Source organism: Narcine bancroftii, chromosome 5 (genome assembly GCF_036971445.1).
Source record: "Narcine bancroftii isolate sNarBan1 chromosome 5, sNarBan1.hap1, whole genome shotgun sequence".
NCBI classification, from domain to species: domain Eukaryota; kingdom Metazoa; phylum Chordata; class Chondrichthyes; order Torpediniformes; family Narcinidae; genus Narcine; species Narcine bancroftii.
In genome coordinates, this window is record NC_091473.1 from 47,435,838 (window position 1) to 47,451,142 (window position 15,305).

A 15,305-nucleotide genomic window follows, 5' to 3' on the forward strand; every position below is an offset into this window, starting at 1 on the left:
GGAGATATTACATCCAATCCCCTCATCCAGATCATTAATGTAAATTGTGAACAGCTGGGGTCCCAGTACAGATCGCTGTGGCACCACACTGGTCACCGCCTGCCACTCAGAAAATGAGCCATTTATCCCAACTCTCTTTCTTCTACCTGTCAGCCAGTTCTCAATCCACATCAATACTTTGCTCCCAATCCCATGAGCCTTGATTTTGGAAGCCAGTCGTTTATGCAGGACCTTATCGAAGGCCTTTTGGAAGTCCAGGTACACCACATCCACTGGCTCTCCCCCATCTATTTTACCTGTCACCATCTCAAAGAATTCCAATAGGTTTGTCAAGCACGATTTACCTTTTGTACATCCATGTTGACTCCGTACGATCCCTTCTCTGCTAGTCATATGCTCCGCTATTACATCCTTAATAATGGATTCCATCATTTTGCCCACTACTGATGTAAGGCTCACCAGCCTATAATTCCCCGCTTTTTCTCTACCCCCCTTTTTAAATAGTGGGGTAACATTAGCTACCCTCCAATCCATGGGTACTGATCCTGAGTCTATCGAGTTCTGGAAAATAATTCTTAAAAGCATCTGCTATCTGAATGGCCACTTCCTTAAGTACCCTAGGATGTAGATTATCAGGCCCTTGGGATTTATCTGTCTTCAATCCCATCAATTTCCCCAAGTCCATGTCCTTAGAGATACTGATTTCTTTCAGTTCCTCCCTTGCATTAGTCTCTATGTTTCCTAACATCCTTGGGAGGTTATTTGTATCCTCTCTTGTAAAAACAGAACTAAAGTAAGAATTTAATTGGTCTGCCATTTCCTTATTCCCCATTATATATTCCCCTAATTCCGACTGCAAGGGACCTACTTTGGATTTCACCAATCTTTTCCTCTTGACATATTTTTAAAAGTTTTTGCAGTCGGTTTTTATATTTGCCGCAAGCTGACTTTCGTAATTTATTTTTGCTCTCTTGATTAATCCCTTTGTCCTCCTTTGCTGCATCTTGAACTGCTCCCAGTCTTCGCTTGTGGTACCTTTTTTGGCCAATTGATATGCTCTCTCTTTGGACCTAATGCTGTCTCTAATTTCCCTTGTTATCCATGGTTGAGTCACCTTTTTTGGTTTATTTTTATGCCAAACTGGTATAAACGATTTTTGCAATTTCTCCATTAGATCTGTGAACGCTTTCCATTGTCTATCCACAGTCAACTCCCCCATAAACACCACCCAATCAATCTTACTCAACTCCCGTCTCATACCATCATAATTCCCTTTATTTAAATTCAGGACCTTAGTCTCGGTTTTAATTTCATCACTCTCCATGTCGAGTGAGAATTCGATTATATTGTGATCGCTCCTACCCAAAGGGCCTCGTACAACAAGATTGTTGATTAGCCCCTTATCATTGCATAATACCCAATCTAAAATGGCCTGCTCCCGAGTTGGTTCCTCGACATATTGGTCTAGATAACCGTCCCGTAAACATTCAAGGAATTCCTACTCCTCAGTATTTTTACCAGTTTGACTAGTCCAATCTATATGCAAATTAAAGTCTCCCATGATGACAGCTGTTCCCTTATTGCATGCTTTTCTAATTTCTCTTTTAATGCCTTCCCTCACCTCTACACTACTATTTGGAGGCCTATATACCACCCCCATTAGCGTTTTCCACCTCTTGCTATTCCTCAGTTCTGCCCATATAGATTCCGTATCTTCCGAGTTGATATCCTTTCTGTCAATCGTGTCGGTCCCTTCTCTCACCATCAATACTACCCCACCCCCTTTTCTTTCTTGCCGATCCCTCCTAAATATCGTATACCCGAGATGGTAAATAGTGACTCAGAATCAGAATTTTATTGTCACAAAATCCATTGTTTTGCAGCAGCATCAAACATTTATATAAACCATCTTACAAAATAAATAATAGTGCAAGGTAAAGAAAAAGACAAAATAAGGCAGTGTCTGGTTCATTATTCATTCGAAAATCTGATGGCAGAGAGGAAGAAGCTGTCCTTGAGCCTTGGAGTACTCATCTTCAGGCTCTTGTACCTTTTTCTCCGATGGTAGCAGAGTGAAGAAGGCATGATTTTGGTGGTGGGTGTCCTTGAGGATAGAGGCTGCTTTTTTTAAGACACCGCCTCTTGTAGATGTCCTCGATGAGTGAAGTCTGGTGCCTGTGATGTCGCAGGATGAGTTAACCATCCTCTGAGTTTTTCCTAAGCGTTGGCACCTCTCTACCAGATAGTGATGCAACCAACCAGAATGCTCTCCACAGTGCATGTGTAGAGGTTTTCAAGAGTCTTCGGTGATGTACCAAATCTACTCAAACACCTCACAATGCATAGCCACTGGCGAGCCTTCTTTGTGATTCCATCAATATGGAAGCTCCAGGACAGATCCTCAGAGATGTTGACATCCAGGAGTTTGAAGTTCTTGACCCTCTCTAGGCTAAAGGTAAAGGGATTCTCTCCACAATAATTGATTTTTTATATTTTTAATTTTTTAACATTTTTTATTTATGGCATGGTAGAAGCCAATTCCACCCATTTACATCCAAAATAACCTACAATCCTGTACATTTTTGAAGGGTAGGAGAAAACCAAAGCACTCAGAGGAAACCCACATAGAAAGATAGTACAAACTCCTGGCACAGGGGCGAATTCAAACCTGGGTCACTGGCACTGTACTAGCATCATAGTAACCGCTACACTAACCCGCTGGAAATCCAAACACATTACATCTACTGGTTTCCATTCATCTTGCTTGTTTGTACATCCTCGATGAACTTGGCAAATTTGTCAAAATATTATTTTCTTTTCATGAAACTATGTTGACTTATCATATTGGTTTTATAGTTTTCTTAGCACCCTTCTATTGGACTTTGAAAATAGATTTCTGGATTTTCCCAATGCCAGATGTTAGGTTAACTGACTTAAAGTTTCCTTTTTTCTTTAATTTTCCTCCTGGCTTGGACTATAGTGTTACATTTGCAGTTTTCCACTCCTCTGGGTTTTGGAGACAGGTATGGATGTGGTGGGCTTGGGAGTTGATGCCAAAGAAATTATTTGGTTCAGTTCTTCCTATGTGGTACCTAGGGCAGCACTGAGTTCCAGTGATGCAGGAGGCAGATGTTCAAAGCCAGATGCACACAAAGCTATTAAAACGTGTAAAATGAGGAGAGTTCTCTGTATTTGTGTTGCAGGGTGATCGTGGATCCAATGGGCAGAAGGGGGAGAAGGTATGTAAGACCTTGCGGAACACACAAACTATTAGCAAACCCAAGCACAGAAGTCTTGTATCTTGCATTTGTTTTCTACTTGTGTTGTGAAAGTGGAAGAGAAGCAATGTGTTAAGAATCATCTGAAATGGAAAGAGTCACGTGATGGAGTAGTGGCCGGACGGTGAACTCCAGCCCTCTCCAGAAAAGTCGGAAAAAACAAAGGAAAACACAAAGGCACAAAAATAAAAATTAAAGAAAAGTGAATATAAAGGTGGAAAGAAGATGGCGACGAAAAAAGAAAAGTCGAAATCAACGGTAAGAGAGGAAGAGAAGACAACGGAAGAAGAAGGAGAAGGCCTTACCTGTTCGAAGAGGCCCGCGGTGGAGAGAGAAACCCGCTCCCTCAGGTCGGTAGAAAGTGGACTACAAAAATGGCTCGCTGAGCCGAGTAAAAGTGCGCAACCGCGCATGCGCGACTCCTTGCGCATGCGCGATGCGCATGCAAAAGAACACACCGACGGGAGGGGTGACCAGCTGGGGAGTCAATCTCCACAGCCGGCAATGACAGCTGCAGAACACCTGCAGCAAGAGGAGAACATAGAAGACAACGAAAACAAGAAAGAAGAGAGGAAAAGGGCAACAAAGAAACAACAGATGGCCAACCCAGAAGAAGAAGAAGAGGAAGAGTACAGTGAAATAGAAGAAGAAGGGAAAGGCAAGATAAAGGACATACTTTCTCTTATTAAAGAATACATGGAGTCATTTAATGAAAGGCAAGCGCAAGAATTTAATGATTTAAGAAGAAGAATAAACAATACAGAAGAGAAAATGAATAAAATAGATATGACCTTAACAGAAATGGGAAAGAGAATGGACAAGATGGAAGAGCGGGAAGCAGCAGTAGAAATGGAGGTAGAGGACTTAAAAAAGAAATTAGAGGAATCTAATAAAAAAGTTATAGAGACACAAGAACTATTAGCTTAGAAAATAGATATAATGGAAAATTATAACAGAAGAAATAACATAAAGATAGTGGGCCTTAAGGAAGATGAAGAAGGCAAGAATATGAGAGTGTTTATAAAAGATTGGATCCCCAGGATCCTAGGGTGTCCAGAACTACAGCAAGATATGGAAATAGAAAGGGCACATAGAGCATTGGCCTATAAACCACAACCACAACAAAAGCCAAGATCTATTTTAGTAAAATTCCTAAGATATACTACAAGAGAAAAGTTACTGGAGAAGACAATGGAAAAAGTAAGAGAGGGCAACAAGCCACTGGAGTATAAAGGGCAAAAAATCTTCATTTATCCAGATATAAGTTTTGAACTCCTGAAGAAGAGAAAGGAGTTCAATACAGCAAAGGCGATTTTATGGAAGAAAGGGTATAAATTTATACTAAAGCATCCAGCAGTATTGAAAATATTTATTCCAGGACAACAAAACAGACTATTCTCGGATCCAGAGGAAGCACGAAAATTTGCAGAACAATTACAAAATAGACTGAGGGATGAAGACGTGTAACGAGAGTACAAAAGACTGCGAACTAAAAAGACACATAAGTTTTGAACTCCTGAAGAAGAGAAAGGAGTTCAATACATCGAAAACGATCTTATGGGGGAAAAAAAAACTATTCTCGGATCCAGAGGAAGCAAGGAAATTTGCAGAACAACTGCAAAACAACCAGAGAGATGAAGATATGTAATAAGAGTAAAAATGACCACGATTTATATGTATGTGGGTAAAGAGGTATATGTGTGTGTATATGTATAATGTGCATACATGAATGTATCCGTATTTAGAGGAAAATATAGATAGTATAGACAAGAATTAATAAGGGAAGGAAATGGAATAGAGGGAATAAGGAGGGAACTAAAAGAGTGACCTTTGTTACATATGAAAAGTGAAATCTTTTCTGGTGGGGCTGGGTGGGGAGGAGTTGCGGTCACTGCAAAATCAGCTGACGCTTGCGAGTGAATTCGCAAATCCAAATGGAGAGGGGAGATGTGGTTGTCCGACAAAGGATAAAGGACAACTCAGGAGGGGAAGGGGAGATTGGGGCTAAAGAAGTTTTAAATAGGAGAATAAGGAAAATGTTTGATGTTTTAGGAATGTTGTCTTATAAAGGGTTCAAAACAAGAAAACAGAAATGGATAAGAAGGAAAGGTAATGATGGAGAAACGGAAAGGGAAGATAAACAAAGTATAAAATGGCTACGTTGAACTATATGACTTTAAATATTAATGGAATACATAACCAAATTAAAAGGAAGAAACTGCTAAATTTACTGAAAAAAGAAAAAATTGATATAGCATTTGTGCAAGAAACACATTTAACTGAATTGGAGCATAAGAAATTAAAGAGAGATTGGGTAGGACACGTAACAGCAGCATCGTATAATTCAAAAGCAAGAGGAGTAGCTATATTAATTAGTAAAAATGTGCCATTTAAAATAGAAGAGGAAATAATAGATCCAGCAGGGAGATATGTAATGATAAAATGTCAGATATATTCAGAGTTTTGGAATCTACTCAATGTATATACACCTAACGAAGAAGATCAAAAGTTTATGCAAGATATCTTTTTGAAGATAGCAGATACGCAAGGGAACATATTAATAGGAGGGGATTTCAACCTGAATTTGGATTCAAATATGGACAAAACTGGGAAAAAAATTAACAGAAAGAACAAAGTAACCAAATTTATAATTAAATCGATGGAAGAAATGCAACTTTTGGATATATGGAGGAAACAACACCCAAAGGAAGAGGAATATTCATATTACTCGGCTAGACATAAAACATACTCAAAAATAGACCTATTTTTGTTATCAGCTCGTATGCAAGATAGAGTAAGAAAAACAGAATATAAAGCTAGAATACTATCGGACCATTCACCCTTAATATTGACAGTAAAGTTAGAAGACATCCCTCCAAGAATGTATAGATGGAGATTAAACCCCATGTTACTTAAAAGGCAGGATTTTAGAGAATTTATTGAAAAACAAATAAAAATGTATTTTGAAATAAATACGGAATCATTGGAAGATAAGTTTATACTATGGGATGCAATGAAAGCATTCATTAGAGGGCAAATAATAAGTTATGTAACCAAGATGAAGAAGGACTATAATCAGGAAACAGAGCAGTTGGAAAGGGAAATAGTAAATATAGAAAAAGAATTAGCAATGAAGGAAGATACAACTAAAAGAAGAGAATTGGCGGATAAAAAAATAAAATATGAAACACTACAAACATATAAGGTGGAGAAGAATATAATGAAGACAAAACAGAAATATTATGAACTAGGTGAAAAAACGCACAAAATCCTAGCATGGCAGCTTAAGACAGAACAAGCTAAGAAAATGGTATTGGCATCAAGGAAAAAAGACAAACAAATTACATATAATCCAAAAGAAATTAAGGAAAACTTTAGAGAATTCTATGAACAATTATACTGAACTGAAAACGAAGGGAAAGAAGGGAAAATAGATGAATTTCTGACTAAAATTGAACTACCAAAACTACAAATAGAGGAACAAAATAAATTAACAGAGCCATTTGGAATAGTAGAAATACAAGAGATAATAAAAAAATTACCAAATAATAAGACACCAGGAGAGGATGGATTCCCAATAGAATTCTACAAAACATTTCTTTGGCTTGGCTTCGCGGACGAAGATTTATGGAGGGGGTAAAAAGTCCACGTCAGCTGCAGGCTCGTTTGTGGCTGACAAGTCCGACGCGGGACAGGCAGACACGATTGCAGCGGTTGCAGGGGAAAATTGGTTGGTTGGGGTTGGGTGTTGGGTTTTTCCTCCTTTGCCTTTTGTCAGTGAGGTGGGCTCTGCGGTCTTCTTCAAAGGAGGTTGCTGCCCGCCAAACTGTGAGGCGCCAAGATGCACGGTTTGAGGCGTTATCAGCCCACTGGCGGTGGTCAATGTGGCAGGCACCAAGATATTTCTTTAGGCAGTCCTTGTACCTTTTCTTTGGTGCACCTCTGTCACGGTGGCCAGTGGAGAGCTCGCCATATAACACGATCTTGGGAAGGCGATGGTCCTCCATTCTGGAGACGTGACCCATCCAGCGCAGCTGGATCTTCAGCAGCGTGGACTCGATGCTGTCGACCTCTGCCATCTCGAGTACTTCGACGTTAGGGATGTAAGCGCTCCAATGGATGTTGAGGATGGAGCGGAGACAACGCTGGTGGAAGCGTTCTAGGAGCCGTAGGTGGTGCCGGTAGAGGACCCATGATTCGGAGCCGAAAAGGAGTGTGGGTATGACAACGGCTCTGTATACGCTTATCTTTGTGAGGTTTTTCAGTTGGTTGTTTTTCCAGACTCTTTTGTGTAGTCTTCCAAAGACGCTATTTGCCTTGGCGAGTCTGTTGTCTATCTCATTGTCGATCCTTGCAACTGATGAAATGGTGCAGCCGAGATAGGTAAACTGGTTGACCGTTTTGAGTTTTGTGTAATCATGGTGGGGAGCTGGCTGATGGAGGACCTCAGTTTTCTTCAGGCTGACTTCCAGGCCAAACATTTTGGCAGTTTCCGCAAAGCAGGACGTCAAGCGCTGAACATTTAAAGACTTATTAATTCCGCCCCTCCTGGAAGTAATCAACCAGATTGATAAAACACAAAGCTTACCAGATTCATGTAAAACAGCAATAATTACTGTAATACTAAAGCAAGGGAAAGATCCACTTTCACCAGCGTCATATAGACCAATATCTTTACTTAACACAGATTATAAGATAATAGCTAAACTATTAGCAAATAGATTAGCAGAGTATGTACCGAAAAGGGTAAATCTAGACCAAACTGGATTTATCAAAAAAAGACGCACAACAGACAATATTTGTAAATTTATTAACTTAATTCATGCAGTAGAAGGGAATAAAGCACCTACAGTAGCAGTTGCTTTAGACGCAGAGAAGGCCTTTGACAGAGTAGAATGGAATTATTTGTTCAAAGTATTGCAAAAATTCAGTTTACCGGAGAAGTATATTAATTGGATTAAAGCATTATATAAGGGACCGTTAGTGAAAGTGACAGTAAATGGACATGTATCAGAGCAATTTAATTTAAGCAGGTCAACACGGCAGGGATGCCCACTATCACCTTTATTGTTTGCGTTAGCTATAGAACCACTAGCAGAATTGATAAGGACAGATAATAATATAAAAGGAATAAGAATAAAAGACAAGGAATATAAAATCAGTTTATTTGCGGATGATGTTATAGTGTACTTAACAGAACCAGAACTATCAATAAAAGAATTATATAAGAAATTGAAGGAATATGGAGAAGTGTCGGGTTACAAGATAAACGTAAATAAAAGTGAAGCAATGCCTATGAATAATGCGGATTTCTCAAAATTTAAGAAGGAATCACCATTTAGATGGCAAATGCAAGCAATAAGATACCTAGGTGTACAAATAAACAGAAATCTCGGCCAACTATATAAACTCAATTATTATCCACTAATGAAAAAATTACTGGACAATTTGGAGCATTGGAAAGATTTACCACTAACACTAATAGGAAGGATAAACTGTATTAAAATGAACATTTTTCCAAGGATATTATACCTATTTCAGGCATTGCCAATACAACTGACAGAGAAATTCTTCAAGGAGTTAAAGAAAATAATAAGGAAATTTTTATGGAGAGTGGGGAAACCGAGGATAGCACTAGATAAATTAACAGAATGGTATAAACAAGGAGGCTTACAACTGCCAAACTTTAAAAATTATTATAGAGCCGCACAATTAAGATACCTATCAGATTTTTATCAAACAAGGGAAAAGCCAGATTGGACGAGATTAGAATTAGATAAAATAGGGGAAAAGATACCTGAACACATATATAAATGGGATGAAAAATTGGTACAACATAGAAGTTCTCCAATATTACATTATCTCCTCAATATTTGGAAGAAGATTCATGTAGAAAGAAATAAAACAAATTATCAATTACCAAAACTAATATTGACGCAAAACAAGTTACTCCCTTTTACAATAGATAACCTTTCGTTTAGAGAATGGGAAAAAAAGGGATTAAAGGAATAGAAAATTGTTTTTCAGGAAATAGATTCTTATCCTTTGAACAAATGAAAGATAAGTACAATATAACTCAAGATACAGCGCTGGCATATTACCAATTGAGATCCTACTTGAAGGATAAATTAGGAAGCAGCTTGAGTTTGCCAGAGGGAAGTAACCTTGAATATGTGATTACAGATACAATGATAATCAAAAGATTTATAACAAATATGTATATTAAACTGCAAGAAAAGGAGAATAAGGAAACAAATGGTAAAACTAAACAAAAATGGGAACAAGATTTAAATATAAAGATAAAAAAGGAAACATGGGAGAAATTATGTTCTGGAACGATGAGAAATACAATAAATACGAGGCTGCATATGATACAATATAATTGGTTACACAGACTATACATTACACCGCAAAAGTTAAATAAATGGGACCCAACAGTATCTGATAGATGTTTTCGATGTAAAAAAGAAAGGGGAACAACAATTCATGCAATCTGGACATGTGAAAGAGTAGAAAAATTTTGGGATGATCTCAATCAGATATTAAATAAAATAACAGAAAACAATATACCAAAGAATCCAGAGATCTTTCTCCTAAGTAACATAAAAAATAAAGAATTTGGAATTGACTTGGAGGATGCACAAAAAAGATTTGTTAAGATAGCCCTAGCCGTAGCAAAAAAATGTATTATGTCAACCTGGAAATTGGAAGATAATTTGAAAATACAACAATGGTATATAGAAATGAATAAATGTATCCCATTAGAAAAAATAACATATAGTTTAAGAAATAATATTGAAATATTCGAACAAATATGGGAGCCTTACATTAAATACAATAGCGAAAACCTACCGGGGACAATCATTACCTAAGTTAACGGAAGGAAAAGGAAATGAAAAGAATGGACTCAGTAGAATTTCTGGTGTATTTTTATTGAATGACAACATTGTCTGACTGATTTAATGTATCCTAGATTGTGTACCTTAAATGGACGGGAGGGGGGAGGTAGAGAGGGTGGAATGGGAGGAGGGAGGGGGGGGGGAGAAAATTGCACTGTATATGTGTGAAAAGGAAAAAGTGTGTACCATGGTTAATGTGATTTATGGTGTGAAAAATAAAAAATTTAAAAAAAAAGAATCATCTGAAATTTATAAACAGTTGAGTTAGGCATTGAATAAATTTTGGATTTTCCCCCATGACACTATTCCAACATTTCAATAATGTTGTCACTGAATCAACCCACAAAGTATATTTCTTTTCCAATCCATTAACCTCAATCTGAACACAGTAAAATCCCCGTTATCCAGAATTCAAGCAACTAGCAGATTTGAGCAACAGGCAAAAAAAATTGTTGAAAATAGACAGGTAAAAATATGTAAGTTTAAAATTGGCACCCCCTCGCAGTCAGTTCACCTGATCGCAGCATGCAATCTCAAGAAACCAGCAAGTTCATCATTCCGGCATCCATCAATCCCTATAGCTCCATGATACCAAGGGTTTTACTGTATTTTCAGAAACTTAGCACCCACCCATAGTCGATTGATACAGAGAATATCAAAGATCCTCAAAACTCTGTGCAAAACAAAATCACCTCAGACTTGGGACCTGACCCTTGATTTCTGAAGTCTTGTCTGAGAGGAAACGGTTGATGTTTCAAATCCCTCCAGAGCTAGAAGCATAAAATCTAGTCTAATAGTTCCTGGAAGGAGAGTACTGATTGCCACTTCTCAGAGAAGGTGAACAATTATCTTTGCAGTGTAATTAGACTGCTGAGGTTACATTACAAAGTGGGATTGGACAAAGTACAGTTACACAAATCAAGATTCAGAAAGAATGGTGGAAAATGTCCATGTTATACCGTGCACATGAAAGCCTTGCTTTCATTACATCTAATTTAAGCCCCCTTTCAAATATAGCAGCATCATGGCATAGTGGTTTGTGCCTCTGTCTCCAAGACCTATTAAGAACCTGACCTCGGTCCATGCATCCCAAGGATGTGCTGGTTGTTAGGTGAAATATCTACTATTTCTCACCCATAGCGCATGTGTGTGGAAGGAGGCATAGGGTGAAGATCATTAAATTGTAAATGGAAATAGGTTTCTGGTAAATAGGTAAGGGAATGCGACTGATGGGAAAGACAGCATAGACCCAGAAGGACTAATGGGTTTTTATCATGAGAGGTATTCATGAGGATGCTACCACGACTCATGGGCTTGAGTCATCTGGATAGGCTGAGACTTTTCTGTCTGAACCAAAGTAGGCAGAGGTTAATAAAATCATTAGGAGTCTAAGTAAGATAAATAGTCATAGTCTTTTCCCCAGGATGTGAGAAGGCGTAGATTTAAAGGGAGGAGGGAAGGTTTACAAAGGACGCTGAGGGACACCTTTTCATGGAGAGGGTGGTGGGCATTTGGAATTGGTAGAGGCAGGTTCAATTGCAATGTTTGAAAGACATTTGACTAGGTACAAGACATGATAGGAAAGATTGAGATGGAAATGGTCGAAGACATAATGGGAACAAGTTTGGGTCGAAAATGGCAAATTGGGCTAAGAGTCTGTTTACCTTTTGTAAAACTATGACTAAATCTGGTAATATGATCATTTTCAGCTTCAGAGAGCATTCAAAGGCTTAATAATAACACCGTTATGTTCCCTGTGCAGGGTGATGCGATTGCTGTAATTGGAACACCTGGGATCAGAGGAATCAAAGGAGAGATGGTAAGAAATAACATTCTCACACTTTCGAAAGGAAAAAGCAGAAGTATTTTTACTGCTGCTGAAGAGGGGAGGTGTTTGAGATGCTGTTAAAGTCTCCTTTACTCACAGGGAGACCGTGGTCAGAAAGGAAGTGAGGGACAAAAGGGAGTGAAAGGAGAAGAAGGACCCAGGGGAGAGAAGGTACGTAGTCTGGTGACGTACTTTGTAAAAGAAGCATTGTGATCCAAAGGATCAGAGTTCATATCCGACTGGAGCAGACTGAGCCTGTTAATTTAGTCTTGAAAAGAGGCAGGAAGATGTGAATAATTCTAGATTAGGTCAAAGTTTAAATTTATTGTCAGAGTGAAATCACATACCACCCTGAAAATATTCTTTCTACAGTTCAGGCCTCATAATTTCTATCCCAGTAACTGTAAACAGTCCCAGTAACTGAAAACAAACTGAAAATACAGATGTGTGTATAAATATGTAGTAATACAATAGAAGTCTGAAAATAGGGACTGCTCGGGGATTGGGTCGGTCTGAATTTTTCAGATTCCTAGGTGGTACTTTTGAAATTCAATTTAAGGAGGAATAAAGAAGAGGTAGTTTATTCATTCGCAAACACAGCATGCTTCAGTTATCAAAATGAGCATTTTTAAAGAAAAATAAGCAGTTGTTTGTGCAGCTGTGCAACAAAATTTAAACTTAGACATGCAGCACAGTAACAGGCCCTTTTGGCCTAGGAGCCTGTGCTACCCAAATATCTCAATTGACCTACAACAATGGGAAGAAACCAGAGCATCCAGGAAAATCCACGCAGACACAGGGAGAACATACAAACTCCTTAGAGACAGCGTGGGATTCGAACCTAGGTATCTGGTGCTTTAACAGCATTGCGCTAACCGCTTTGCTAACTGTGCCACCCGCTAAATTTTGAAAGTTTAGAGTTTTAGAAAAGGATGGATTCTTGGGTGATCTGTATTTCTGGCATCCAGATTTTTGGACTTCTATTGTAAATAATGAGTAAAACATGAGTCCTTAAATGAATCTCTGAATAAATCTATTAATCAAGAATCTGATCGTTGAAGGGTAGCGACTATTCCTGATCCTGGTGGTACGAGTCCTGTGGCACCTGAACCTTCTTTCTGATGGCAGCAGCAAGAACAGAGCATGTCGTGGATGGTGTGGATCCTTGATAATTGATGCTGTTCTCCATGTAGATGCGTTCCATGTAGATTTTCTCAGTGGTGGGGAGACATTTGCCTGTGATGCACTGGGCTGTATTTGCCTTGTCCACTTCCTTTTGCAGGGCTTTCTTCTCAGGGGTATTTGTGGTGCTCGTATCAGGTCATGATGCAGCTAGTCAGCAAATTTTCCACCACATATCTGTAAAAGTTTGTCGAGGTTTCCAATGGCATATCAAACCTCGACAGGCTCCTGAAGAAGTAGAGGCAGTGCTGTGCTTTCTTCACAATGACATTTATATGGTGGGTCCAGGACAGTTAATCAATTGATTTTAATACTGATTGCTTAATCAACTCAATATAAATTGCCAGTCACAATGATATGAATTGTTATTTAGTCCAATCCTCTGGGAATTTAATTTGGTGGCATTTGCTCTCCCAGTATAACTCAGGATAAATGTGATCTTCTATAGGGTATCTTCTATACCCTAGTGATACTCGACTATACTCCCTCTACATTCATGACAGTAGAGTCAAATCCGGTCCCACTCCATCTTTTTTTTTTGCCATTCTTTTTTTTTAAATTTTTTATTTTTCACACCATAAATCACATTAACCATGATACACACTTTTTCCTTTTCACACATATACAGAGCCATTTTCTCCCCCCCCCCCTCCTCCCATCCCACCCTCCCTAACTCCCCCTTCCCGTCCATTTAAGGTATAAAATCTAGGATACATTAAACCAGTCAGACAATGTTGTCATTCAATAAAAATACACCAGAAATTCCACTGAGTCCATTCTTTTCATTTCCTTTTCCTTCCGTTAACTTAGGTAGTGATTGTCCCCGGTAGGTTTTCGCTATTATGTTTAATGTAAGGCTCCCAAATTTGTTCGAATATTTCAATATTATTTCTTAAACTATATGTTATTTTTTCTAATGGAATACATTTATTCATTTCTATATACCATTGTTGTATTTTCAAATTATCTTCCAATTTCCAGGTTGACATAATACATTTTTTTGCTACGGCTAGAGCTATCTTAACAAATCTTTTTTGTGCATCCTCCAAATCAATTCCAAATTCTTTGTTTTTTATGTTACTTAGGAGGAAGATCTCTGGATTCTTTGGTATATTGTTTTCTGTTATTTTATTTAATATCTGATTTAGATCTTCCCAAAATTTTTCTACTTTCTCACATGTCCAGATTGCATGAATTGTTGTTCCCCTTTCTTTTTTACATCGAAAACATCTATCAGATACTGTTGGGTCCCATTTATTTAACTTTTGAGGTGTAATGTATAGCCTGTGTATCCAGTCATATTGTATCATACGTAATTTCGTATTTATTATATTTATCATCGTTCCAGAGCATAACTTCTCCCATGTTTCCTTTTTTATCTTTATATTTAAATCTTGTTCCCATTTTTGTTTAGTTTTACCATTTGTTTCCTCATTCTCCTTTTCTTGCAGTTTAATATACATATTTGTGATAAATCTTTTGATTATCATTGTATCTGTAATCACATATTCAAAGTTACTTCCCTCTGACAAACTCAAACTGCTTCCTAATTTATCCTTCAAGTAGGATCTCAATTGGTAATATGCCAGCGCTGTATCTTGAGTTATATTGTATTTATCTTTCATTTGTTCAAAGGATAAGAATCTATTTCCTGAAAAACAATTTTCTATTCTTTTAATCCCTTTTTTCTCCCATTCTCTAAAGGAAAGGTTATCTATTGTAAAAGGGAGTAACTTGTTTTGCGTCAATATTAGTTTTGGTAATTGATAATTTGTTTTATTTCTTTCGACATGAATCTTCTTCCAAATATTGAGGAGATAATGTAATATTGGAGAACTTGTATGTTGTACCAATTTTTCATCCCATTTATATATGTGTTCAGGTATCTTTCCCCCTATTTTATCTAATTCTAATCTCGTCCAATCTGGCTTTTCCCTTGTTTGATAAAAATCTGATAGGTATCTTAATTGTGCGGCTCTATAATAATTTTTAAAGTTTGGCAATTGTAAGCCTCCTTGTTTATACCATTCTGTTAATTTATCGAGTGCTATCCTCGGTTTCCCCCCTTTCCATAAGAATTTCCTTATTATTTTCTTTAACTCCTTGAGGAATTTCTCT

At 37.9% G+C, this 15,305-nt stretch overlaps 1 protein-coding gene across 1 annotated transcript in view; it reads left to right on the plus strand.

The window, feature by feature from the left end:
* Positions 1 to 15,305, plus strand: part of LOC138765292 (collagen alpha-1(VII) chain-like) — a 188,701-nt gene that overhangs the window by 145,646 nt on the left and 27,750 nt on the right. The window contains exons 62-64 of the mRNA XM_069942338.1: positions 3,204 to 3,239; positions 11,940 to 11,996; positions 12,105 to 12,176. Of these exons, the coding sequence (XP_069798439.1) occupies positions 3,204 to 3,239; positions 11,940 to 11,996; positions 12,105 to 12,176 (165 nt within the window). The remainder of the gene's footprint in view (positions 1 to 3,203; positions 3,240 to 11,939; positions 11,997 to 12,104; positions 12,177 to 15,305) is intronic.